The sequence below is a fragment of the Psittacula echo genome (assembly GCF_963264785.1).
Source record: "Psittacula echo genome assembly, chromosome: 6".
In the NCBI taxonomy this organism is placed as follows: domain Eukaryota; kingdom Metazoa; phylum Chordata; class Aves; order Psittaciformes; family Psittacidae; genus Psittacula; species Psittacula echo.
This window is the reverse complement of record NC_137743.1, coordinates 24,056,095-24,081,671: the sequence shown is the minus strand read 5'-3', so window position 1 is coordinate 24,081,671 and position 25,577 is coordinate 24,056,095. Positions and strand designations below refer to the sequence as shown.

General features: G+C 51.5%; 1 protein-coding gene across 6 annotated transcripts; it reads left to right on the top strand.

The window, feature by feature from the left end:
• Positions 1-121: 121 nt before the first annotated feature.
• Positions 122-25,170, top strand: TTLL4 (tubulin tyrosine ligase like 4). Of its 6 annotated transcripts, XM_080621651.1 has the most exons (21): positions 129-144; positions 3,992-4,084; positions 5,001-5,142; positions 5,946-7,297; positions 8,319-8,428; positions 8,863-8,926; positions 10,649-10,773; positions 11,119-11,229; positions 11,999-12,075; positions 12,988-13,182; positions 13,263-13,345; positions 14,396-14,524; positions 15,164-15,286; positions 16,819-16,917; positions 17,469-17,603; positions 18,333-18,470; positions 20,316-20,418; positions 20,997-21,207; positions 23,307-23,377; positions 23,918-24,000; positions 24,835-25,170. In XM_080621651.1, the coding sequence occupies exons 4-21, from the start codon at positions 6,006-6,008 to the stop codon at positions 24,974-24,976; spliced, it is 3,291 nt and encodes a 1,096-aa protein (XP_080477777.1). In that variant the 5' UTR covers positions 129-144; positions 3,992-4,084; positions 5,001-5,142; positions 5,946-6,005; the 3' UTR covers positions 24,977-25,170. The 6 variants fall into 6 exon arrangements, with proteins under 6 accessions (XP_080477776.1, XP_080477777.1, XP_080477778.1 ...); XM_080621650.1 differs by lacking the exon at positions 3,992-4,084 and having other exon boundaries at positions 122-674; XM_080621652.1 differs by lacking the exons at positions 129-144; positions 3,992-4,084 and adding an exon at positions 712-2,278.
• The last annotated feature ends 407 nt before the right edge of the window (positions 25,171-25,577 follow it).

Sequence of the window (25,577 nt, the reverse complement as noted above, 5' to 3'; positions counted from 1 at the left end):
CGCCGTGCACCGTGAGGTGCTGCCCGCTACGGCGGCTCGCGCGGTGCCTGCCGGGAGGTGTAGTCACGTGGCGCCACCGCCCCGGATCCCTATGGTAACGGCGGCCTTGCGGGGAGCGGCGGGGTCGGGGGCGCCGGGCGGGTGGTGAGTACTGGAGGGGCGGGCTCTTCTTGCCGGCCCTCCAGGGAGTGGGGCTCTTCCCCCCCTCTGCGGTGTGCATGCTCCCCAGCCTGTCCTCCACAGCGTCCCCATCGGCGCCTGGGCCCTCGGGTCCCCGCCGCTGCCTCCCCAGCCCCGCCTCGGTGTGGCCCCGCAGTGCCCAGGCCCCGGGGAGGTGCCTTGCCTAGCCCCAGGCCTTCCGCGGGGGTTCGCCGTGGCCTTACCCTGTGTTCCCTCGGGGTGCTCCCGGCTGTGCCCTTGGGGGCTGCCGGGGGATGCTCTGCGGCTTGATGGGCCGGGGACCGACGGCCTGGCCAGCTCTCTTTGAGTAGGGCAGAGCGTCTCGGTATCGCCTTTGGCCTCAAAAGATTTTCACCTGAAGAAATGAGAAACTCAGCATGTTCCGTGGGTGAGCACAGGGAGGAGGAAGACCTGAGTCCCCTGTGAACCACGGCCCTAGTGAACCTCTCCCTTGGAGCAGCAGCGAGGATGGAGCTGAGTTGAACTGGACCTGAGTGGGTACTGGGGCAGCCTGTCTGCTAATCCTTCCATCAGGGCCCTGGCTTGGCTGCTTAGGTGGTGTAGAAAGGAGCTGATGGCTCCAAAAGGGGAATGGCAAAGCTGCTAGAGGAGTTGAGACAAGCCTGGAGTGTTTCCTGAGTATCTCCAGGGTCTGGTCTGGGAATGAGTAGTGCAGGAGTGGAGCCCTGCGGTGCTGTGCCAGCCTCCTGTCTCCCTGCTGGGCCAGGCTGTGGGTATCTCGTGGGCCCACAGCTCCACATCAAAGCCCTCCCTACATGACTCCCTGAAACGTGACTCCTCTTTCTCATTGCTGTGTGCTCCTCACTGAGCAGGCATGTGATGTCAGGGGACTCCTGAGCAATTTGAGGGTACTAACAGCAATTGTTGGTCTGATTACAGTTTCACGTCATAATTTTTCATTGACTCTTAGTGGTTGTACCCAACAGATAGTGGTGCCTATTTGTCATTATATTGCTCTCTTGCTGCAGTCCTTAAGCTTGTATTAGGCAAACTTTGTAGATGACAAATCATCTACATGGGAGGTTTTTCTTCCAGTTCCAGATATGTTTCAGAAAAAAACTATTCAGAAAAGAGGATGGACTGTGTTTTATGTGTTTTGAACTAAGTGGGTAGTTCTTGCTTCCTTGCTATGTGTTGACAGTTCATGTTCCACTCGCCTAGAGCCTTCCACTTTTATTTTATTTTCCTGCCAAAGACTGAGGGTGTGCCCAGGCTGCCTAAAACCAGAGGGCTCTGCACTGGCGTCCTGTCAGCTCCTGCGCTGGTGGCCAGCTGCTCCCCAGGGCACATTGCATAATTCTCCTGCTGGGAAGCTCAACTGAGGAAGCAGGAAGGTGCTTTAGACCTCCAGTGGCTTAGTCCAACACCCTACTGCCCTCCCTCCTCCCTCCCGTCTGGAAATGGGAGCCTGCATTGGAGCTGCTCCACTGTTCTTGCAGGGCAGCCTGCACTTAGTTAAAGCATTGTTTTGGGCAGCTATGAACTTCTCATGCCCTTTCTGTTCAATGTGGAGCGAAGGTCAAGCACTGCAGCTTGTTGAACTGAAATGACTGGCCCTGCATCAGTGCTAATGCCAGGCACAAACGGAATCCCATGATGCAGAAGGAATTTGCTGACACATCGCCATGGTGGGTAGTTTTTCAATGGTATCTTTTTTGTGGCCTGAGTAGCCAAGTAAAAACTTGGTGTCTTGATTAGGAGAGAAATCAGTCATCATCCTCTGCCCTGTTGTATTCCAGATGTGGTTCTCCAGGACAATACTGGAGCTAGGAGGGAGCAGCAATGCTTGGCTGTGTGGCCAAGCACCACACCAGGCTGTTGGCCTGTGGGTGCCAGTGTTCCTGTGGTGGCTATGCTGTCTCTGAGCAGTCTTGTCCTCGTGGGTGTCTCATGGCCAGTAGGACCCTCTGCTCTTCAGCTTGAACTTGTGGGTGGCCTCAGGTGCTGCTTTGTGTATGGCTGCACTCGAGGCCACTTATTTCCAGGAGCTGACGTAGGTGAGGACTGTTTCCATGCTGTTGAAACTCAGGAGTCTGTACCTGGGTACCAGGTGTAAGAGCAGCTTTACGCACTCCAGGTCAGTTGGTTTCACATCACTGCAGTTGATCTTGTTGGACATTTTACATTTTTCTGAAGGGTTACAAACCCTTATTTTAAAATGGATATTGGTTTTAAACCCTGTTTATTTTGCATCGTTGTTAAGTTGGTTGTTCAAGCTTTAATCAAAAGCCCCGGAGCTGCAAGTGAGGAACTTGGTGTGAACTCAAGTCTTATTTCAAAAAAGATGTTACCCTTTGTAATGGCAAAGAACAGAAATTTCACCTTGCAATGGCACAGAAAACAATAGCAAATCACAGTCTGCCAACCCCCACTTGTGACTTTGGGTTGCGTGAAGCTGACAGCACATTATCAGGTCAGCCTGCAGCTCATACATTTGCAAGCTCTTGTTATTTTAAGCGTGTCACCACAGCTGTGTTTAAAATAACCTCCGCAGCTCAACTCACGTGACAGAGGTATGATGTGCACACCGCGCTCTTACAGCCTCGGCCTTTCCCGCTAGCAGCGGGTCTGCGAGGAGCTGCCACGCTGCCCTTAGAGGAGCATACACTGAGGGAGGCTGGGGCTGTGAGAAGGGACCTTCCACTGACATGTGGTGGGGATGAGCACAGGCTGTGCAGGAGGCGGCCTCTGAGGTGACATTTGGTAAGGCAGTGGCAGTGCTCCAGCTGACATCCTGAAGCCTGCAAGCAGTAATTAAAGGTGCTAGAGAAATAATTGTGAGTGCAGCTGTATGGTCACACCAGCAGTGACAGCTTTGGGCTCTATCTTGTGTGTCAATAAGTCCAAGCCAAAATCCATTAATTACTAGTAATGACGTTTGAGTTTGACTTTCAGCCCAGCCAGCCCGCCCTGGGCTTTTCCCAGCTCATGTTTCTACAATGAAATTTCCAAGTGTAGTTTTATTGCTGTTGCGAGCAGCAGAAAGGACTCCTGCTCCTTTGCCACAGGGTTGGGTTGGCAGAAGTAGGGATTCCATCAAGCTGTGACCTCCCTCCACCCCAAAACTGACTGAGTTACACGTAAAGGGGGAACTTCCTTCACTGGTAACCAGCCGGAATTTACTGTGGTTCATGCCCAGAGCCATGAGGACGTGGCAGCTGCTGTCCTGTTGTGTCCACAGCCTGGCCTGTGAAAGTGCCTTCATCTTTGCTGGTTCTCCTGGATGTTCAGCAGCTGCTGTGCCGAATTGTCCTCACAGGGAGAACAGGACCCAGGTTGCAGGCAGACATGAGAGGTGGCTGTGCTGGTATACTGGAGGTTGGACAGGAGCGTGGACAAGGGGAAGGACAGGCAGCATGAAGTGGTGTTGCCAGTCTGGATGCATCGTGACCTGCCCAGTGCAGGGTCGTGTTCTTCCTTTCATCCTTCCTGCCCCCAGCTTTGAGCTTCTGCATCCCCACGGAAACAGCGGTGGTTACTAGCCCTTGGCCAGCAAGCAGTTGCCTGGAAGCTGTACAAAAGGCCTTGCCACATCCTTCTACAGCTGCTGCTTCCAGGGCACCCCTGCCCCATGCCAAACAGAACTCCAGAGAAGGGCTCAGCGTGTTCTCCCTGCAGGCCTGTTGGCAGTACCTCCCTGCTTGTGCTGGTCACATCTCTGCTGCTGTTGTCACTCCAGGGCAGGGTCACTCAGAGCTGCTGCTGACATACTCACGCCTGTGTCTAAGCTGGCTGTAGGATTCATGTCCCTTGTAACAGCTTCATTAAGCCAAATCACTTATTTTTATAGCAGGATGATCCACTGATAGCTGTAAAGCCATGTGGAGATGAGGCACAGGTGGCTTTCACTGCAGCCTGGTTCTGCAAGGTCCTTCACAGCCGGGTGAGAGCACAGGGAATGGCCAAGCTGGCAGCGTGTGCATTGATGCTGCAGTGGCAGTCTCCTTTGAGGCAGGGACATGGGGGACACTTTCATTCCCCTCCTTTTTTTTGTTTCTCTTTTTCACACGTACGTTCGCTGGTGTGCTGGGGGTGTTTTGTGTTCCGAACTCGCCTGGGGACCTACGCTTCTGGAGGGGCTGGTGGCGGAAGGCACTCACTTGTTTACTGAGGGAAACTTGAGCCGGGCGGGTGGCGGCATCTGAGCCGCAGCTTCTTTACTCTCTGCTAATCGCTGTGAATGTCAGAACGGGTTTGCTGCTGGGCGCAGATAGCGTAGTGATCCTATAGTGCGGTACAGCTCGGTTGTGTAAGGCGTGTGGGGCTCCCTGCCCCGCGGCTCTGAGTCCCGCTTTGGCTGCAGCTCGCAGAGGGATGCAGCCGCCCTGCCCTCCTCAGGAGCGCTCAATGTAAATGTCTCAGCACTAATGAGCAGTGCAGCCATGAGTACGGAGCGATCTCACCCCTTCCATGCTTTCTTGCAGAGCTTGGCAGGGCAGCAATGCTCCTTGGGGACATATAGCTCCTCTGGGATCCTGTGTGGGACATTCCGACCTTGTACAGCCTTTCTTTGGGATGCTGCTTGTGCTAGAGACTGGGGCGTAATTCACAGGTTGAGAAGGTCTGGAGGGTGTAGGTCAGTCTGACCCAGCCCTTTGGTGGGTGTGAGCAGGTGTCATGGTGCTATAGAGCAATCCCAGGGGCTCTCAGCTATGCTGCAGTATATATTGCTGCTGCGGCAAGGTGGTTTTTCAGGTGAGAAAGGAGCATGTGCATGTATTGCAAGAAAACTGAGAGGTGATGGTTGATGCTGTGCTTACCCTCCTTTTTATGCTTTTGTTTTGCTTTAAATATGCAAGCTTGTGAGAGCTGGAAAGTGGAAGAGCAAGCCAGGCAGCCTGCAACTTCCTGTCACTGCTGTATCCAGGGGCCCTCCAGGCGTGTGTTAAAGCAAGACAAATACCTGGCACGTGGTTTCTTTTCTCTTTCCTTTCCCCTCAGGTAAGAGGATCTTGCAGGTACGGTGCAATAGTTCCTTCTAGGAGGATTCAGGACATCTATCTGCAGCTCGGTGATCTGCCAGTTGCTCCTTGAAAGAGTCTTCTCTGCAGGACTGCAATGGGGAAGAACATGTGTGTGTGATACTGCCAATCTCTGCTGCAACCCCAACTGCTGATATTAGAACAGCCCTGCATTGCTCCTTGCTGCTTTCTCAGTCCTGAGCTCTTTAGGATGCCCTCAGTCCTTGCTGAGCTTTTCTATGGGGTTATGAAAGTGAGAAAAGCATTTCTTTTAAAAGCAAGGGCTGAGGTTCTCACCTAGTTGTGTGACCTTGAAAGCTGAAGCTTTAAGGAGGGGGGGAGAAGAAAAAGAAGTGAATATTTGGTGTTGGGAGGACTGGTGGTAGAGCACATGGTGCGGTTTGGAGACACAAATCTGTGGGAGTGGGTTCAGGCATCCATGCCAGGTCCAAGGCAGGTGGCCTCCCTTTCCTTGCAGCCAGAGCTGCTGTGCTGGGGCTGCTGCATGTGGCCCTGGCTGGCAGCCACGCACCCCTGCGCATTTGCAGGGCACAGCACTTTTCCCAGGGCCCTCTCTAAGTTGTTCTTTGTGTCCTCTGGTTTCTTGTGAGATGCCAGCTCTTCCTTTGTCTTGGTCTCAGGAGACTCTCAGGGAGCTCAGCAGATGGAGTTGTGGTTTTTCATCCTGTAGGGAGAGCAGCTCGCCCTGCTCCGCATCTGGGCACTGGGCCAGGTGCTTTGCCCTGCCGGGGTAACAGTGCCTTTCATGCTGTTTTGTTTCAGGCCAGCAGGAATGCTGCTGTAGGTGACTGACTCACTTGTGCCTATGTGCTATGGCTCTATATGGCCTCTGCAGGACCCGAACACACTCGTCCAGGCCCCAAACAGGAGAAGAGTGTCTGGGTTGAGTCTGGCACCCTTCCAGCAGGGAGAGCTGAGCCACACCTCACTTGGCAGCAGGCAAAACCCATCTGGAATTTAGAGAGGACGCATGTGAGTGCTTTTCACAGCCTGCTGCCCTCAGGGATCCCTCTGCAGCAATCCTGCTTCTTGTGCTCACCGTCACTATGCCACACATGCCCCAGTGAAGATGCCCTCCTGAGCCCGTCCTCAGCCCAGCCCTGCCTGGACCCAGGCAGGAGCACTGTGTTCTACCGACACTCCTGCCTCAGACCCAAGCCCTATGGGCTTCCTTTCCAAAGCTCTCCAGACACTGGCTCTACCACAGGAAGAGTGATGTCTTCCTTGCTGACAGAACCTTGCCTGCAACCTGCGCTGGCAGAGGAGTGCTCTGAGACTGGGGTCAAAGGCCCTGCCCTGAGCTCAGGTCAGCAGTCTTCCAGCTTCTGTAGACCGGTGCTCAATAACAACTCCTTCCTACGGCCAAGCAGTGCTAAAGTGCCTTTCCCTCAGTCGCTGGAGATCAAGAAGGTCAAAAACACCCACAGCATCCCCACCGCCTCATGGTCCCACTCTAGGCGTGGAGACAGCTCCCCTAGTAGCCTGGTCAACAGAGCAGTTGAAAGCAGCAACCATGCATTGGAGCAAACTGCAGTCCCCTCTGGGACTGTTGTGCCTAGCAGTGCAACCCTCAGGAAGGACCAGTGTTTGTGGGAAGATGCTGAGAGGAGAACGCACAGCTTAAAAGAAAAGGAGCCAGAGATCTGCATTGGCGAGACTGTTCAGCAGCTGGCCATACAGACTGCCACACACAATGGCTTTGCATGCAGAGTCCAAAGCTCTGCCCTTACGAACATGGGCAGCCTGTCCAGGTGGAACAGCAGGTGCAGGCAGAACATCATAGCACAGCTCACCCCAAAAGAAGCCATTGCTCCTCACAACTTGGAGCTGGGTAGCCATTGCCTTAACAGTAACTTGAGCCTTGCAGGTGCTGATGCTGCTGCTGGCTGCACTAAGCATATCGGTGTCCATCCCTCGGCTTTGCACGCTGCCTCTCCCAAGAGCGGTGATGATTGCCAGCATGTGAGCACACTGAGCTTGTGCCCCGTGGACAGGGCGGTGAGAGCAGAGCCTCCACATGTCGCGGCTGTCGCTGAAGTGGCAACTCGGATGTCCACAATCCAGCTGGAGAAAGAGGAGAAATGGGCCCACGCTGTGCTCCCAGGAAAGCTCAAGTGAGTAGAGCTGGGTGGCAGTTTGGGCTGGGCTGGCTGTTATGTCTGTGTGTGCTGGGAGAGGATGCACTGTGGCCACTATGGGGGTGGCCATAAGGATAACCATGGGCTGCATTCCTGAGCAAAACGCAGCTGCAGCAGATAGGCTGAGAAAGTTGGGGCTGTTCAGCCTGGAGAAAAGATGGCTGCATGGAGACCTCATAGCAGCCTTCCAGTATCTGAAGGGGGGCTATAGGGATGCTGGGGAAGGACTCTTCATCAGGGACTGTAGTGATAGGACAAGGGGTAACGGGTTCAAACTTAAACAGGGGAAGTTTAGATTGGATATAAGGAAGAAATTCTTTACTGTGAGGGTGTTGAGACACTGGAATGGGTTGCCCAAGGAAGTTGTGAATGTTCCATCCCTGGCAATGTTCAAGGCCAGGTTGGATGAGGCCTTGGGTGACATGGTTTAGTGTGAGGTGTCCCTGCCCATGGCAGGGGGGTTGGAACTTGATGATCTTAAAGTCCTTTCCAACCCTAACTGTTCTATGATTCTATGATGCAGGGGGAGCTTTCCTCTTACCCCAGCTTGACGCAGGTGGCTCTGAGCTCCTCCACCTTCTCCTTCAGCCACAGTATAGAATTGCTGTGTGGCATTTCTAGCTCACTCCTGACACAGTCACAGGGCCCTACCAGCTGTGGCAAGCTCTGTGTGTATGTTGAGTGAAACCTGCTGTTGAGCCAGGTCCAGCAAGGCTTTCCTGGGCAGAGACATGGGTTCCTAAAGGTATGCAAAACTGATGCAGGACAGGGAGGGAGCAAGGACACAGAACTTGTGCACTCCAGCTGGGAGATGGTGTCCTTGTGCCTCTTTCTGGTTCCTCTGGGACCTCTCCATCTTGCTAGCCTGGGATTAGTGCTTGTACCTCAGCACCAGGGAGGGCACTGATATCATTGCCCTGTCCATGTTATCTCGTGCTATCTGGTGGGCTTCTGGGTCTTTTGGCCCTTGAAAACATGTGCCACTCCTTTGTCCCAGTGTCCCTGCTGAGCAGTCACCACTGGAGCTGAGCCATCCCCAGGATGAAGCAGAGGAAGAACTTCCTGATGGCCTGGCTGAGAGCAGCAGTCAGGAGGAAGATGAGGACAGTAAGTGCTGGTTCACTGGGGAGGCTGTGCTCCATGCCTTGAGGTGAGGAGTGTGGGGCCTCTCTGGGAGCTGGGAGTGAGCGCAGCTCTCTCTTGTCTTACATTCATGTTGTCATTTCAGGATGACCTAGAGATTGTGCTGAGCACGAAAGCAGTGTAGCAGCAAGGAGGAGCTGTATACATTCCTCTGGAGAGCAGGCTAGGGTTCACCACTGTCCTGCTCCAAAACTTAGACATCTCCTCTCTGTGCAGGGCTGTCAGCTCCCCCCCGGCCCTGCCTTTTATGCCACCAATTAGAAGGCAAAACCCAGGATCCAAGGATTCAGGACAGCTGGGAAGGGTCTGTCCCCTGGAGCATTTGTTTTATCTTTTCCCCTCATAACTATGCATTCACTCCCTGTGAAGATAAAACTTGACTCTGTTCCCGTCTGTAGGTGACTCAGATGCTTCCTCTCTCACTGGCGTGTCATCCAGTGGATCTGTGGCTCTTGTATCCAGGTTAGTAGCAGTAAATAGTACATTGAACGTTGCACCTTTGTCCAGACTTGTCCGTCTTTGCCCTCCTTGGTGACAGAGGAGGGCTGTAGCATGTAGGGGAATGGAGTAGAGGTAGTAACAGTCTTCCCTACCAAAATGAGCTTCCTTTGCTACCCTACAGACCAAAGCTACTTCTCTTGCTACAGGCAGCAGCCTGCAAAGTGCTGAGGTATATCCACCACATCAAAACAGGGCTCTCAATTTCACTGCCACTGCTAGTTGCTGGGTTAGGCTTACTGGATTAGACTGTGTTCTTGCAGTGCTGTTCCCTTGCAGGTGAAGCAGAATGGAGGCATCCTAGGCCAGAGATTGCAAAGCTCTGCGACATCTTGTCTCTCCTAAAAAGAAGTCCTATAGCCTGGGTTTTCCTTTAGATTTTGGGAGGAGGTTTCTCGGGGGAGGATTTATCAGCCTGCGGTCACCAGAGCTCTGCCTCTCTGACTCCTGGCAGACCTTTGCGGGACCTGTTCTTGCCAATCCAGCAATGGGAGCTGGTCCTTGCAGTTGTGCTGCTCCTTGTAGCAGGGCTGCCTCAGGCTTTGCTGTCTGCCTGACAACTTGTTGCTTTCTGTCATGCTATAACTCACCTGGGAGACAAGGATGACTGCCTGCAAGCAAGTGTTGAACCTCAGGGTGCTGCAGGGTGCTCACACATGGCTGTGAAAGTCCTGCAGAGGTGACAAATTGGATCAGCAGCTGTTTCTGTCAGGATGTGGCTGGTTGGCCTCCAGGGGCAGATGAGGGGAAGCAGCACTTGGGCCAAATGCCTCTTGCAGGAGGGAGTTGGCCACTTCTCTGTGTGGGCTGTGAGCTGGGCTGGCCTCAAAGCCTTTGCTGCTGTCTCCTGCCTTTGGTCTGTTGTGGGCAAACCCAATTTTGTGCCAAGGAATGTTAATATAATTTATTGCCAATTGATAAACTTTGAGTTACTGATTCTGGTATTGAAACAGATGTATATGTACAAAGATTTAGGGAAAACACTTCTTTCCACTCTCGCCCCCATCCTGGTCTCTAACCTCCTCTCTGCAGGCTACACTCAGTCCCTTCAGTGAGGCAAGGTGTGGCCTGGGAGATTGGGGTCAATGTGTTGTGGTTCCTTTTCTTTTGGTGCTCTTAGTTCCTTGGTGGATTAATCTGGTGTGATTTCTTCCACTGGCTGCAGTGGCATATATGTAAATATATGTCCATTATAAGTGCTACTTTTAGTGTCATCCCAACCTGAATAGATATGTTATAAATTCTGCCCTTCCTCCCTGGTGCTAGGGATTGCTGTGGTAAGAAGGGGGACATACAGTCAGTAAAACTCTGGCCCTCTTGCTCTTGGTTTTGGTGTGTTGCAGCGATTACAAAAGCTGAATCATATATATATATATATGCATTACAACCTCCACCCCTTGTTCCTGTGGACTAGGTTATAGGGTTTGTCATGTAACAAACTCCACCTCGCTGCCCTGGCAAAACACAAAACCCATGGAGATTACAACACTTGGTATGTGCATTCATTGCAATCTCACCCCCATGTCCTCGCTGCAAACTGGGTTACTGACCTTAACACCAGTTACTTGCACCACATGGCAATGATGCAAATCCTGCTACCAGGATCAAGGCTCCTTCTGGCTTCCCTCTTCCTCCCTGTGCTGATTTTCACCTTTAGCCAAATGCCTACTGCTTTATCTCTCCTAGGAAGTGCATCGAGTGCCTGGCCCAGCCTGCTGAGGCTCAGCAGAAAGTGCTCAAACCAGCTCTTGTCTCCAGTTTATTCCCTAATGTGCCTCCAACTCTCTACTTCAGTACTTGGGATGAGGCAGGTGAGCTGGGATCTGTTACTGTGTAGAGTGAGAGCAGCCAGCCTGTTATTAGCAAGATGCGGTGCCAGCACACAGCATCCCTTACTGTGATGAGACCGAGCACCACTGTCAGATCCAAAGGGTTGGAGTAAAGCGATGGCTGCTGCTGCAACCTGGAGCATGAGTCAGGCTGCCACCAAATGTTCCAGCATCCTGGATCTCCCCCAGCCATGGAGTCCTCTGCTCCATGCTAGTTTTGCAAAGGGGCCTATGCATCCTCCCTTGTGGACCTTGTGCCTGTGCAGGAAACTGAGGGAAGGTGTTGTGTTCATTTTCCTTCTGTCCTTAATCTTTTTGCCTTCTTAGTGGAAAAGCTGCCTTGGGAACAGAGGAAGCTGCTGCGATGGAAAATGTGCACAGTCACACCAAATATAGTGAAGCAAACCATTAGCAGATCCCATTTCAGAGTCAGCAAAAGTAAGTTGTGGGAGGCTGGAAGTATCTGACACATGCTGTCCTCCCCTGCCTCTAGCCTGTGGGCATGAGAAGGCAGGCTGCCTATGGTGAGCAGAGCTCGGCATTGTAGGATGCTGGGTTCCCATTTCTGCCTGTCTGACCTGCGATATCTGAGCTCTGTGGATCCTGATCTCCCTCTTGGCTTGTCCTTGGCATGGACGTCAACGACTTACTCGTGGATTGTCAGGAGCTGAGGCAGTGTGTGGGGCAGCAGAGCTGTGTTGTGGCTTGTTTGAGCTATGCCTCTAGATGGTGCTGCCACTCTAAGGAGGCTGGCGCTCATGTGGTGCCAGCCCCAGCACCACAGCGTCCTGTCTTCATGTGTTAAGGAAAAAGCCATTCATTTGTCCATAGCCAGACTGTTCTCAGGCTGGGGATCTTGATACTGAAGAGATGTATAGGAGAGGGCTGGGGCTGGGGAAGCACTGAGCATTTGCAGCTACGATCTATGCCCTGGAGTGTGATCTTGCAGCAGTACTTATGGGGCTCCTGTGTGTATTGGGAAACCCCTGCACAGACCATTTTGGGGCTATTAATGGGACACAGAGGGCAGATCCCACTCATAGCTCTTGGTTTGGCAGCTTTGGAGTATCCAGTATGAGTGCTTTGTGCTATTCTGTGCAGCATCATTGGCATACTTCTGCTAGCTCCAGGAGGTGCGGTGCTGGTGGGCTAGAGGGGGTTGTGGGTGGCAGGGTACTTAGTCATAGTTTATCTGGTTTTCCTGCAGAAAGCAATGACTGGCTGGGTTACTGGGGCCACCACATGAAATCCACCAGCTTCAGAACCATCAAGGAGCACCAAAAGGTAGGTGATGTTCTGGGCTACCCTCCTTCAAGTGCATGGAGAATGTGTTGGGAGCAGTTTGGGTGCCCCTGTTTTCAAGCCCAGATGTTTGCTGTGCAGGCTGTCCCCACAGGGTCCCTTCCAAAGCGTGGCAGCTGGCATTCCTGTGCTGGGAGATGAGTTCAACAGGGGCAGCTGGTTGAGCATCCATGCTGTGAGGGTGGCTTTTGTACAGACTGAGGCTGTAGCCAATTCATGTTCACTTGTGAGCTTGTCTAAATTCAGATATTGTTACTCAAAGCAGTCCTTCCTTTGGCAGAACTGAGCAGTAGGGCCAGTGCCCCCTATGCCAGCATAGCCAGAGGGGCTGGCAGAGAGGGCCATATCAGAAGGAGATGGCCCATAGCTCGAGGAACACACAAGGGACAAGAGGTTTGATATCCATCACTCATATATGTTTGTTTTGTGATGATCTCAACTGCTCAGCCTTGAGGCAGCATCAATGTTTGGAAGTTAGCAGCCTCCAGCCCTGTGTCTGTCCTGCTGCAGGATCTGTCTGTCCCCAGAGCTTGTGTTGCGTAGGTAAGACTCTGGCATACAGTTTAGAAACAAGTGGGAAGGTACTGGGGTGGAGAATACTGCCAGAGGAAACTCAAAGGCTGAGGCTTAGTGCCCTGCAGCTGCTTAGACAATCAGAAGAGAAGAAGAACCTGCTGCTGGCTCTGTAGCTGGTGTGGGTCACCATGTGGGATTTTGTCCCTGCAGGGCCTCAGGAGCACATGGGTCCTATCTTGGTGCAATCCTGGGAGGGGAGTAAAGGACATTACCCTGAACTGTGTTCAGAAAGGATATATCCTCTAGGCAGGGAGCAGCAAGGGGTGGGCAGGAAGGTGGGAAGCAGTGAGATCTCACAGCATCTGGTTTCTTTTCCAGTTAAATCACTTCCCTGGTTCATTTCAAATTGGGAGAAAGGACCGTCTGTGGCGCAACCTGTTGAAAATGCAGGCTCGCTGTGGGAAGAAGGAGTTTAACTTTTTCCCCCAGTCCTTCATCCTGCCTCAGGACATCAAATTACTCAAGAAAGCGTGGGAGGAAGGAGCTAGCCGCCAGAAATGGATTGTGAAACCAGTAAGTGCAAAGCAGAGCTCAATCCTCTGTCCCATTGTAGCTGCAGGGAGATCCGATCCCTTCTTACTTGTGTTTTGCAGCCAGCATCAGCAAGAGGCATTGGTATCCAAGTCATCCATAAATGGAGCCAGCTCCCCAAAAGGAGACCACTGCTGGTACAGAGGTGAGTGAGGGAAAGCAAAGTTAACACACAGCCTGGGACCTCCTCGTGTTCAGTCTCTCTGTCTGGGTTTGAGCCACTGCCACTATGTGGCAGAGCAGAAGCACTTGATTTGCATCTGGAAGCTTCCCATCTACCTGGGTGTGATGCTGCAGCTGGGCTTACCAGAGAGCTGCTGTCTCTGTGAAGATTTTTGAGGTCTTGCTTACAAACTTGGCTCCCGAGGCTTTCTGGAGCTTTTGTCTGGAGGGTGATCAGCTTCAGCTCTGCTGTGATCCTGCTCACGCTGCTTTGTAATCTGGGGTTTGGCATCTTTGGAGGCAAACAGACCTTATCCAGTGCCCACAAGCACAGTGGTAAGAGAAGTCCCAGGGAAGAGGTGGCAATTGTCAAAGATCTCTTCTTATCCAAGTTAGAATGCGTCAGTAAGAGCCTCTGTGTGTGTGGATGTCAGCCAAAGGATTTTCTAGAAATAACAGGATTTCTGGAGTCTCCTCCCTCTTCTGCAGAAAAATGGAATAGCTTATCTTGATTTGAGGCTGCTTTCTGGGAAGGATCTTACGAGGGCAAGAAAACTGCCCAGTGTTTGGCAAACAGGGAGCTGCTGTCTTGGCTTGTCTGTTCTTCCTGATTGCTTCTGTGCAAAGTGATGAGCTTTCCTATGGAAAATCTTGAACTTGTGGGCTGAAGAATCAAATTATTTGGATAAAAATTTCCAACTGTTTCTGCTTGTTGAACTAAACCATCTGTGGCCCGCTGCATCTAAGACTGCATGTCTTAAATGTTCCTGAATACTGTGATCAGTCTGGTGGGTGTGGAAAAGCTACTGTGCCTTAGAGCCAGGAAAATATCTTCAAAATGGAACTGAGCAGAAGGGAATACTGCATGGGGGAGCTTTTTTCTTTCTCATTTTCACTGTGATGCACTTAGAAATGCTGTGCGAACGGGCTTCTGCATTAATCCCTATTTTTCCAAGCCTTCTGAAATGGGGCTTGGAGATATTCCTGCACATGGAACTCATAACCGTCCCCTGGTGCTTGCTTCCCTCTGCAGATACCTCCACAAACCCTACCTCATTGGCGGGAAGAAGTTTGACCTGAGGATCTATGTTTACGTCACTTGCTATGATCCCCTCAGGGTCTACCTGTTCAAGGATGGATTGGTTCGCTTTGCTAGCTGCAAGTAGGTTGTGTGGGAGAGCAGTGCCAGGGGGGCTGCCTCAGTGCTGAGGCATATGTGGCTGTGATACCCACCTTGGCTGGGGCAGGAGGGAGTCATCCCATGTAGGGTGATGCTTAAAGCTGTAGCTTGCTTGGGTAAGAAGCAGTCTGCAAATACATGGGGTCACTGCAGGTGAGTGTTGAAAAGGAATGTGAGAGGATGCTTCATTTATCCACCTTTCCCAAGGCAAGATCAAGCTGAGTGTAAAGCAGTTCTTGCAATATGCTGTCTGTGCTTCATACTCCATTAAGAGCTGGCATACCAGAAACTGAGATGTTTCTTCCAGTTTTAACTATGTTGCCTCAGGCTGCTGCAGTTCTGTCGTTGCTTTTCCTCACTGAGGCTCTGGTCTTTTTTAACGATGTGCTGTGAGGGTGGGATTGCATCCAACTGTCCCAAGGCAGCCTGCTCTGTCTCATGTATTGTCCCATCAGCCTTGGGCCCAGGGGACGGATTGCTCCAGGCAGCCTGGGAAAGGGAGGCAGCAGAGCTGGTGGGTGGCCAAGGGTGGTCTGAGATGAGAAGAGTTTCTGCCTGCCCCATGGGCCTGAAGCAGCCAGTTCAAGCTCAGACTCCTTTTGCTTCTGGTGCTTCCTTCAGGTATTCCTCCTCGATTAAGAGCCTCAGCAACAAGTTTGTGCACTTGACCAACTACAGTGTGAACAAGAAGAACACGGAGTACAAGTCCAACTCGGATGAAACTGCTTGTCAGGGACACAAGTGGTAGGTGCTGCTTTTAGGGCACAGGGCAGCAATTTCTATTCCCTGTTAAGTCAGCCTTTTTTCAGTATTCTTACCCAAAAAGTGAAGGTGCTTCCTGCATTGTGTGCTCCTGCCTGGGGAAACTCGAGGAGCAGTGATTTTAGCATGGGTTAGTGTCTTTGAAATCTGAATGTCCTCCCTGGCTTGTGACTCATCCTGTCTGCTGCTGCTTGGGCTGTGGTGGTTGTTCATCCTGCCTGTGTCTGTGCTGTTCCCTGCTTCCAACTCTGCTCTCATCTGTGCTTGTTCACCCACTTGCCGTCCTGCAAGGGTGACCTGATGTAGTTAGGGCAGAATCTGATTTTTTGCTGTTAGAATTTGAATGGGCAATTGTGATGCTTAAACTGGCTAGAAGGCAGCTTCTGCCAGTCTCATTCTTGACTTCCCTGGGGAGGCAGAGAAAAGGACCATGCTGCTGCAAAACTGTGATAATTTATGTGCTACTCAGAGCGAATAGGAGCAGCAGTGCCATTTCCAGGCATCTGGGAGAAGGGCTGCAGTCTGGCAGCAGTTCCTGTTCCTTGCTGTCCCATGGGTGGACTGATCCAAGGCCCCAGGCACTTGTCTCTGATTCCACAGTGGTGTTTGAAATCTTTTAAAAATAGTGCAGGATAGAGTTCTCGATTCATGGGCCTGGGCAGGGCTACTTCAGTTCAGAGGGAACTGCAGAAGTTCGGTTGTTGTAGTAGGATTGCTTTCTCAGGCCTGGACCTGCTGTTCAGTCGTCTGTTCATCCACTGAGACTTTGAGAAGAGGCTGCTGTCCCCCAGCAGTTGAAATCCCATGGGGGTGGGATTGTGTGGGGTTTTGGTACTGCCATACAAGTCAAAGCTGGCTGTTCCCACATTAAAGATGAGAGTAGCTGTAATATACTCCATCTCGTATGCAGGAAGCATGACCTTTGGATTCCTGGCCATTAGCCACATGATCTCACTTGAGCAACATCTGAGCATCCTTGGCTCAGTGTCAGGGTAGTTTGCAGCACTTGGTGTGGTGTGGGAAACTTCTATAAAAGCAGAGATGCTCCTCCCTACCATCTTGTTTTCAACACATTCAGAAATGTTTCTCCACCCCCAAAGCCTCAGTGAAATGGCTTTAGCTAAAACAGAGGGGTCTTGCTGGATTCCTGCTTAGCTGCTTTGCAGTGCTGTGGGGGAAGGCCTGCAGGAACAGGAGGCTTGCTGAGGACAAGAAGGTGGGGTAAAGAAAAGATCTGGTCCTGGCTTACCTTGCTCATGTGCTAACTTGGAATCTATTACTCCAGTGCTGGGACAAGTCTGTGACACATTTATGTTCCTGGTAGCTTGGGCCTGCAAGACCAGGAATGAAGCTGGGCAGGGCAGCAACGAGGAGCTATGGGGTTTAAGGATGGCAGAAGGATGGCTGTGCCAGGGAAGAGTTTTGTCAAGATCTCTCTCTGCTGCTTTCACTCCCCTAGCAGGGCTGGGAAGCAATGGGCTACAGATCTACTTTCTTTACTTTCTCTCTCCCAGGGCACTCAAAGCTCTCTGGAGTTACCTGAACCAAAAGGGAGTTAATAGCGAGGCCATCTGGGAGAAGATTAAGGACATCGTTATCAAAACCATCATTGCGTGAGTCCTGGCACTCCTTGCTCTGTGCCTGGCTGTGTTGTGCACCCTGATCCCTCTGGCTCCCCAGTCCTCTCTCAACCCAGTCCTTTTAATCTAAATGCTACCACTGCTGTTGGCTTCACTATTCCTCTCTGAATCTTTCCTTTCATTCTGTTACTTGCACACATGCTGCAGTAACTGCATTGGGTAAATAGACCTTACATTTCCTGGGTCCCAGGAGGGAGGCCAGAAGGGTGGGGTGTACCCAACATTGTCCAGCTTGCCACCCACTCCCCTGCTTGGCCAGAGTGCCTGAGAAGAAAGGTCCTCTGGTGCAGGATGGATTTTGTGTTGAGAAGCAGATCCTGCCTGGCATAGCAGGGCTGCTCAGGATGCAACGCAGGCTCCATATGCAGTGCAGCAGCAGCTCACAGGCCTTCATTGGTCTCTCAGCCCACCCGCTCCTGCAGCATGTGTCTGCATAAGCTCTTGGAACTGGCAGTGTGTGCTGTGAACAGGCAGAGCTCTGCTGTCTGACTGCTAGAAATAAGAGTTTTTTCCTTGGCTTGCAGATCTGAGCCATACGTGAACAGCCTGGTGAAGATGTATGTGCATCGCCCATATTGTTGCCATGAGCTATTTGGGTTTGATATCATGCTGGATGAAAATCTCAAGCCCTGGATCTTAGAGGTCAACATTTCCCCAAGGTAAAGCAGATTCTGAGCCATAGCAGAGTCAATAATGTCCTTTCTTTTACCACACAGTGAATTTGGCTCTTGATGTCTCCTGCACCCTGTGCTAAAACACTGTGGGTTTTGAAGTCTCCCTCTCCAGATTGCAGGAATCAAAGTCCTCCCTGTCTGTGAGAGCAGCATCCATCTGCAGCTCAGAACGCTTCGCTGAGCATGCTCCAGCTAGAGCCAGGGAAGAGTACATTAACAAAAGGAAGACCAAGGAGGGATGTGTAATGTAGGGAACAGGTGATGGCAGAGATTTCTTCTTTGCGTGGGTAGAAGTGATCAGCAGTTCCACTGCCTCGTGCACCGCTTCTTGCTTGCTGACTGTACCCGGCTGCGTGGTGTCAGCTGCACAGGCAGGGCCGGGAGCTGCACTGTACCCGAGCATGGCCTCTCCTGCCTGTGAGATGGATGAGCATAAGCTGGACACAGAGTCGTGGTCCCACACAGGGCTCTAGGGATTTATTTGCTTGTTTCCAGCAAATCTGGGAAGAGGTGGAGAAATTACTTATTTCTGGTGGGGAGCCCCCATTCAAAGAGCTGTTGTCAGGACTTTTCTATCAGTGTCTCATGTCTGTCTGTGATGAGACAAAGGACAGACTGGGTTTTGTACCCTGGCTGGTATTAAACCAGGGTGTGATCTTGGGGCTGTGGGGCTTGGTACCTCCATTCTAGCACTGTGATGCTTCTTCCCCACAGCCTCCACACCAACTCCCTGCTGGATGTGAGCATCAAGGGCCAGATGATCCGGGACCTCCTCAACCTTGCTGGCTTTGTTCTTCCCAGCGCAGACAGCGCAGCCTCAAGGCCACAGACAAGAAGTGGTTCTACCTCCAGGTCAGCTGCCTTCTCTGTCAGTGGCAGGCTTTTTTTCTTGGAGGATTTAATCTAGCGGCTGCTTGCAGCCTAGCAAATGCTTATTTTTATGCTATTGAGAGCCTATGCTTGCTGATCCTTCAAATATGGGCCTGAGGGACTTGCATGATTGCCTGAGTGTTTGGTTCCTGTGGTCTCTTCAAGGCAGAAGGATTTATGCCCCCTCTGCAGGTCCATAGTTGGAAGTGAAGCCAGTGTAATTTGTGCTTGCTCTGCAGTTAATCGAGTTGTGCTGTCTTCTCCTTCCTCCTGCCATAACTAGTGTGATGCTGAGCTGCACTGCTTCAGCTTTTGCTTGGAGGGTTGGTTGGCTGTGTTGAGGCTGGATCTGCTTACCCTCTGCCCCAGGGCTGATGTGCTTTTGCCGTAAGCTAGAGGAGCACCTGTTATTTTGCAGAGGCTGAAGTGATCTGTTCCTTAGGCCCAACTGGAGGTGTCAGGGGCTGTAGACCTATGGGTAAGAGTGTGCATTGTCTTACCTGGCAGCTAACATGACTGTTTCTTGCATAAGGCTAATTCCCAGGCATGTGTCCACCCAGGCCCATGCTCCTTCTGTGTTTCACCACAGCTTGGGCTTACACTGGTTTCAAACCTGACAGTAAGGGGGAAACCAATCCTGTTCCCTGCAGCAGAGTGGCTACTGGCCATAAGTAACTGGAGGAGCAGCCTGCTGGCATGAGCACCAGCACATGGTGCTGTATGGACATGCTGAAAGGTGGAACTTTTGCCCTCTGCTTGCCTGGTGCCTTCAGCAAAGCAAAAGGCTTGGAGCACGGCCTGTCCCAGGCAGGAATCTCTTGCCAGTTTATCTGCGGTGCTTTGATCACACGCTGCTTCCCAGCTTGCAGTGGAGGTGCTGAAGGGAAGGTGTTTTCAGAGAGACCTGCAGGGATTAAGCAGTTCCCTGACATAGTTCAGATGATGCATTACCAGAGTTCCTGCATCCAAGAGCATGTTTGCTTAACCACATCTTATGCCCTGGGAAGGATATTAAGGGGTTTTTTTATTTCATATAGGCATCGTTCCAGCAGATCTGTATATTCCCTGAGCACCACAGAGCACAGCCTCGAGGCTTTGCTCTCCTCATTTGGATCCACACACAACTAATTATTTTTGCAGCAGCAGCATAAATTAGCTATGTTGATACAGGGTTAAAAGGTGTTGGACAAGTATCTCCCAGACTCTAATATCCGCAAGTGGTTTAGTTGGGTGCTTAGAATAGTTTAGATGGTTGCTGGCCAGATCGTAGAAAAGGCCAGGGTTTCCCGTGGCATGTGGAGCTGGAGCTGAATTTGGGTCTTGAGAGTTCTTGAATGTTGCAGGAGGAAGTTTTGGATCTATGAGTTCTCTGTTGCCTTGTGCAATACTAAGTGCTCATACTTGTGGTTATAGTTAGGAAACTGCATTCCAAGCAGGATGTAAACATGAGGTCTCATGAGATCCCACCGTGACCCAATTCACAAGTGCTGTGAATTGGGTCATGGTGTGTCTTTTGCCTTCTTGCACCATGTGTGGGTGTGATGAGATGCTTGACCTTTGAACAGAGCAATGTTGAAATGCCTTAGTGGGGAACTGGCAGGGCCCTCCCAGTTCTCCTCTCCACATCGTTCCTGGGTCCTGTGCTGATGCACAAGGCTGTGGGTGCATCACTAATCTCGGAACTAGTGAAATCCTTAGAGAAAAGATCCTCCGTGACATCTTCCTGAGGGTGTCACTGCTCTCATAGAAGTTGCTGGGAACAGCTCTACCATGGCAGGATTTTGTCTTCTGCACTTAAATGCTCTACTACCTCTTTTGTGTCCTCAGTATGGGCAGTGGTTTGAAGGAGAAGCCCAAGCCAATGTCTGAGCATTTCATAGCTGAGAAGATGAAGAAGATCTATTACATGATGCAGAAGATACCTGACCAGGTATAACAGTCTCCTCTGATACTTGTGCCATCTTGCCAAGCCACCATCCCAACCAGCCCTTGTCCTTCTTCAGATTGTGCCCCTCTGTGGGGACAGCCACACGATGGGGAGTGCTTGGACTCCAGTGGGTTACAAAATAGCTGGTCAGAAATAAATTGGGTTTGCTTATGCTGCTGCTGCACTGGCTCATCTTTACATTAAAATAGACATGTACTGAGAAGCACGTTACCCACCAGTCCCCAAACTAGGTCTGTGCATTGGCCTGCTCGTCCTGTATCTCTGCACAGCTCTTGTAGCCTTTGCCTGCTGACCCCATGCAGGTTATCAAGGACACTTGCTTTGTGTGCCACCCAGCAGTATCTGTAAGACAGGTTGGGCTGCAGAACTGGGGATCTCCTCAGCTCCATCAGCATTGCTGTCACCACTGAGCCTAGATTTTTTCCATTTTCTGTGTGTCCCAAAGATCTCAGACAGATGGAGACCTCTGCCTGAGGGACTCTGAGGAGTGAGGAGGGGAGAAGGGAAGCCACCAAAATGTAGTTTGCTTCTCTCTGACCATGGATTGCTCTTGTCTTCAGGATTTTTATTCTTCTGTCTTGGACATCCTGACCCCAGATGATGTTCGCATCCTGGTGGAGACAGAGGATGAGTATTCCCGGCGTGGGCAGTTCGAGCGGGTATTCCCCACCCACATCTCCATGCGGTACCTGCAGTTCTTTGAGCAGCCCCGTTACTTCAACATCCTGGTGACCCAGTGGGAGCTCAAATACTACTTGAATAAACACAAAGGTAACTGCATCTGAGAGCCTGGCACAGGCACTTGAGTCAGGCAGGCTGCCTGCCGGTAGTTGTGGGAGACTTGTGAGCTACACATGTTGAGGGGGAGCTGCCTGCTTGCACGCTAGCCATAGGAAATGTGTTACCCTCCCAGACTGCTTCAGATATCACAAAAAGCTTATTCTCAGTTGATCAGAGGTACTGACTGCTCTGGTAAGGTAAATGCAGGACTTCTAGGTGCCCTGAAGCTGAAGCAGGATGGGATTCTGCCTTCAACCTGGCTAGCTCTGGCCTCTTATTCTCTTCATCTGCCCTTTTCTGAGGGAGAAACAGCTGGAGTCACTGGGCTTTGCTCATTACAGGTGATCTGTGAAGGAAAACTTTGGCCTATTCCCTGGTCTCCTGCTGCTTTCTAATTAATGAAAAACTGTCAGCGTGAGCACAGAGGAATTTTTCCTAAACACTAGAAATCTAGCTGTCATTTCCACCTTTCCAGGACACAACTCTGTATTTTAATAAAACCCCATTCTTCAGTGAAGCATAGGTGGGCTGGACCAGTACCTTCTCACCCAGGGCTGTCTCTGTCAGGGCAGCAGTAGAGGCTCATGGCTCTCCATTCAGCATTTGATCTAGCTGGAGAGGCTTCTGCAGGAGCTGGCAGAGAAGAAAAAATAAGCTTTTATTACTTTTCATTGATGTTAAAGCAAATATCAAAGGGGTCAGTAACTCTTTCACAGGGAGATAGTAACCTCATAGTCCTCTTCCACTGTGCTGTCAGCGTGTGTCATCCTTTGCCTCGCTAATACCTTTGCTGGATGCTCTCCTGTCAGCTGAAGGAAAGATCCTGTCATTGTCTGCACTGAAGTGCTGCCCTGAACCTTGCCACTCAGGCCAGGATCCTGGATCAGTGCTCCATCTTCCCCAAAGCAGCCCAGGGAGCAGATGTGCTCTATCCCCTCGTTGTTCTTCATGTTTGAGCAAAACCCAGCCTCCCACTTGCACTTTCCCATTCATGTATGTTCCTTGTAGCACTCCTCTCTCCCCAGCCAGCAAGGTGCAAAGCCCAGGCTGGTGCAGAAAGCCCAGAGCACAGCTACTGAGCTGCCCTGCTCCCCACAGCCCCAAACACTTGGGATTTTCTTCCAAGGTTCTGAGGCTTGCTGAAAGGTCACTAAAGAGGAGAGTCTGGACAGCAAGGATTCCTCCTATAGCCAGGGCTAGTATCATATAGCAAATCACAGTAACCCCAGCTGGACAGCATCAAGTTCCTGGCCATTGCTCTGCTGGTTCTTAAGTCTCAAGGCCCCTTAGCTTGTGTTATGGCTCTAAAGCTCTTAAAAAATAAAACAGGAAGGGAGCAATCCTGGATTTCACAGTATTTCTGGGTTAGCAGAGAGCAGAGAGCTTGCTTGAGGTAGGGACAGCTATCAGGAGGCCTTGGAGGAAGTGGAGCCCGTTCAGTGCAGCTGGACACATGGCTCTGCTTGCTTTTGAGAAGTATGTCTTGTGTGCAGCTGGAGGAGCGATCCTTTCCAGACATATCTGTGCTGACCTCTGTCTGTGCCAGCCTTGCCCTCTGTCAGGGATGGAGAACATGTCGAGCTCCAGATGGATCCGTGCAAGGAGGAGATGATGTGCTGGGGTGCTGCAGAGTGTTGTGCAAGGAGAATGTTGCCTGAGCTGCTCTCCTGTGGGAAGGGGGCTGGTGACAGCAAAGCTGCTCTACATTTGTACTGTAGGAACTTCCACAGGTGCAGCCCAAATCAGATGCTGCTGTTGGCAGGCACCGGGCTCAGGGGGAGAGCCCAGTCTGGTCTCATTCGGCAAATCGTGTTGCCCCAGTTTCCCTGCTTGGCTGAGCCTGCTGCACAGTGCGTGTGGTTCCCTGGGAGGGAGGCAGCACTGCAGCAGCACATGTGCTGCTGCTCGCTTGTACAAAGGGTGAACACCCTTGGTTTACCCCATGTTTGCTGGGCTCAGGCACGTGGTCAAGTAGTTGTGGCATAACATGTACTGCTTGGGCAGTTCACTCTGTGGAGCATATTTGTGTCCCTCAAGCAGGGAAGGCTTAACTCTCTGTGAGTTCTCACTTCTTTTCTGTCACTCCCCAGGTCTGGAGCTGCTGAAGAACTGGTGTGTCAAAGGGTACCACACTGGGGCAGGGACGGATTTAGCCCAGATGGTGCGTATGGCTGTGGATGAGCTAGGAAGAGGTGGTGGTTTGCCTGGGTAGAGTAGGGCAGAGCACCTGCTTGTTCTGCCTCCTGCCCTACCCGTTCGCCCTCTTAAGGCCTTCAGGAGTCTGGAAACTCACATGTTTCACTATCTCCCACCAAAGTGTAGTCCACCCAGTATATCAGATCTCGAAGTATTTTGCATCTGAATATCCTTGGATGTGCTAAGCACAGCCCTATATATTTGGCACCTGGCCTGCCCGTTATTCCCCTCTGTGAGGGAGCCGTCTCTGTCTGTCACTCCTGTGCCTTACAGCAGGCTGACCCAGTGAAAGAAACCCACTCTTTTGACCTCGAGATGCTCTGCTCCCACTTACAGCAGAGGGATTCATCAAGCAGAGAGCAAAGACTGCTCTGTTTGCTATTCTGGGAACAGTGTGGTGGCAGTGACGATGCACAGCAGAGTGAGGCTGAAGCGCACTAGGGCAGAGCACAGCAGACTGCCACAACTGAAATAGCCATTTGATTGTCTTTCTCTCCTCCTGCAGTGGTCACTGCCAAAGTCTTTCTTCATCCAGAAGAGCAATGTTCAATCAAATGGCTTCAGCAAACTGGAACTGGGCAATCTAGGGTGAGTTTGCAGTGGCTGTGACGTGCATGATGTTCAGTGTGGTTTTAGGATTGGTGTCCTGAGAGAGAAGTGGCAGCAGGGAAAGCAGCTTTGTTTAAGGGGAGAGAAGCAGGTTGGCTTACAGGCTCTGCAACCAGTCTCTGCTCCCTGGGGAGCCAACTGGTGGGGCTGGAATGATGTCTATGTGACTGGGCATGTCTCTTCGGCACTGTACGCCCAGCTTGGGTGGGAGTGAGGCCCGGAACAGCTGGGAGTGGGTTATGTTTGGGATTGTCATGGTCAGGACATGCTGAAAGGATGTTCCCCAGAGAGACCTGCACCATTTCTATGGGTTCTGATGTGGCCAGCAGTGAGCAGAGGCTCTCTGCTGCAGTGTGGGGCTGGAGGAGCAATAAAGCCTCTGGGTCTGACACACTCTGCCAGTTTCCCTGGGCAAAGGCTGCAAAATGGGTGCTCCTGGCCCTGAGAGCTTCCTGCAGAGACATGAAGGACTGGGGTTCCTTTGGGTGAGCCAAAGTGGAGGGCAGGCACACCCCTGGTCTCTGGTGTTAAGGGAAATGGCATTCCTGCTGCTGTGCCCAGGCCAGGATGGAGTTGGGTTTTCATGCAGGCAGGGAGATCAAGCTGTCACCCTGAAGTCCCATCAGTGCCTGGGATGTCTATTGGGGTGAGTAGTGCTGCCTGGGATAGGAGATGGAGTAGGTGAGCCTGGCACCCCTTTCTCTGAGTCTGTGTATAATGATACTGTAGATGAATGTTGCACCATGGCACTTTTGATCCTTTCTCACTGTCCCTAAGCAGCACGGGGTCTCCTTTCTCCTCTTTCTCCTGCAGCACGCTCCTGTCTTCAGCTGGTGAGGGCCTGAAGAGATGCCTGGAGCCCAGCTCTGCTCAGAAATTACCTCTCAACAAGTGCAGTGGTGGAGCTGACCAGAAACCTGCTGACTGCCTTTCTGACACCACCTTGGTGATGTGACCAGGCAGTTGCGGTCCTTCTCTGGGGACACCTCAACCTACCTCAAAGGAAGAGACAGAAGCTGGCTCCAGAGAGCAAGGACTATGGGAGCCACCTGCACTGCACACTTACTTGTGGGACTGTTTTTAGAGAGAGATGTTCTACTGAGTAAAGAACAGACTGGTGTGACTTCGTTTTTAAAACAAATAGCAAAGCTGGGCAATTGAGCTTTGTCTGGCCTTTTTCCTAGGCTGCTCTTAAAGCCTGACATGGTGGTTTCTTTGCTTCATGGTAGCTGGCTGAGCTTGGAGTCATAGAATCATAGAATAGTTAGGGTTGGAAAGGACCTTAAGATCATCTAGTTCCAAAACCCCTGCCATGGGCAGGGACACCTCACACTAAACCATGCTACCCAAGGCCTCATCCAACCTGGCCTTGAACACCACCAAGGATGGAGCACTCACAACCTCCCTGGGCAACCCATTCCAGTGCCTCACCACCCTCACAGTAAAGAATTTCTTCTTTAGATCCAATCTAAACTTCCCCGGTTTAAGTTTGAACCCGTTACCCCTTGTCCTGTCACTACAGTCCCTGATGAAGAGTCCATCCCCAGCACCCTTGT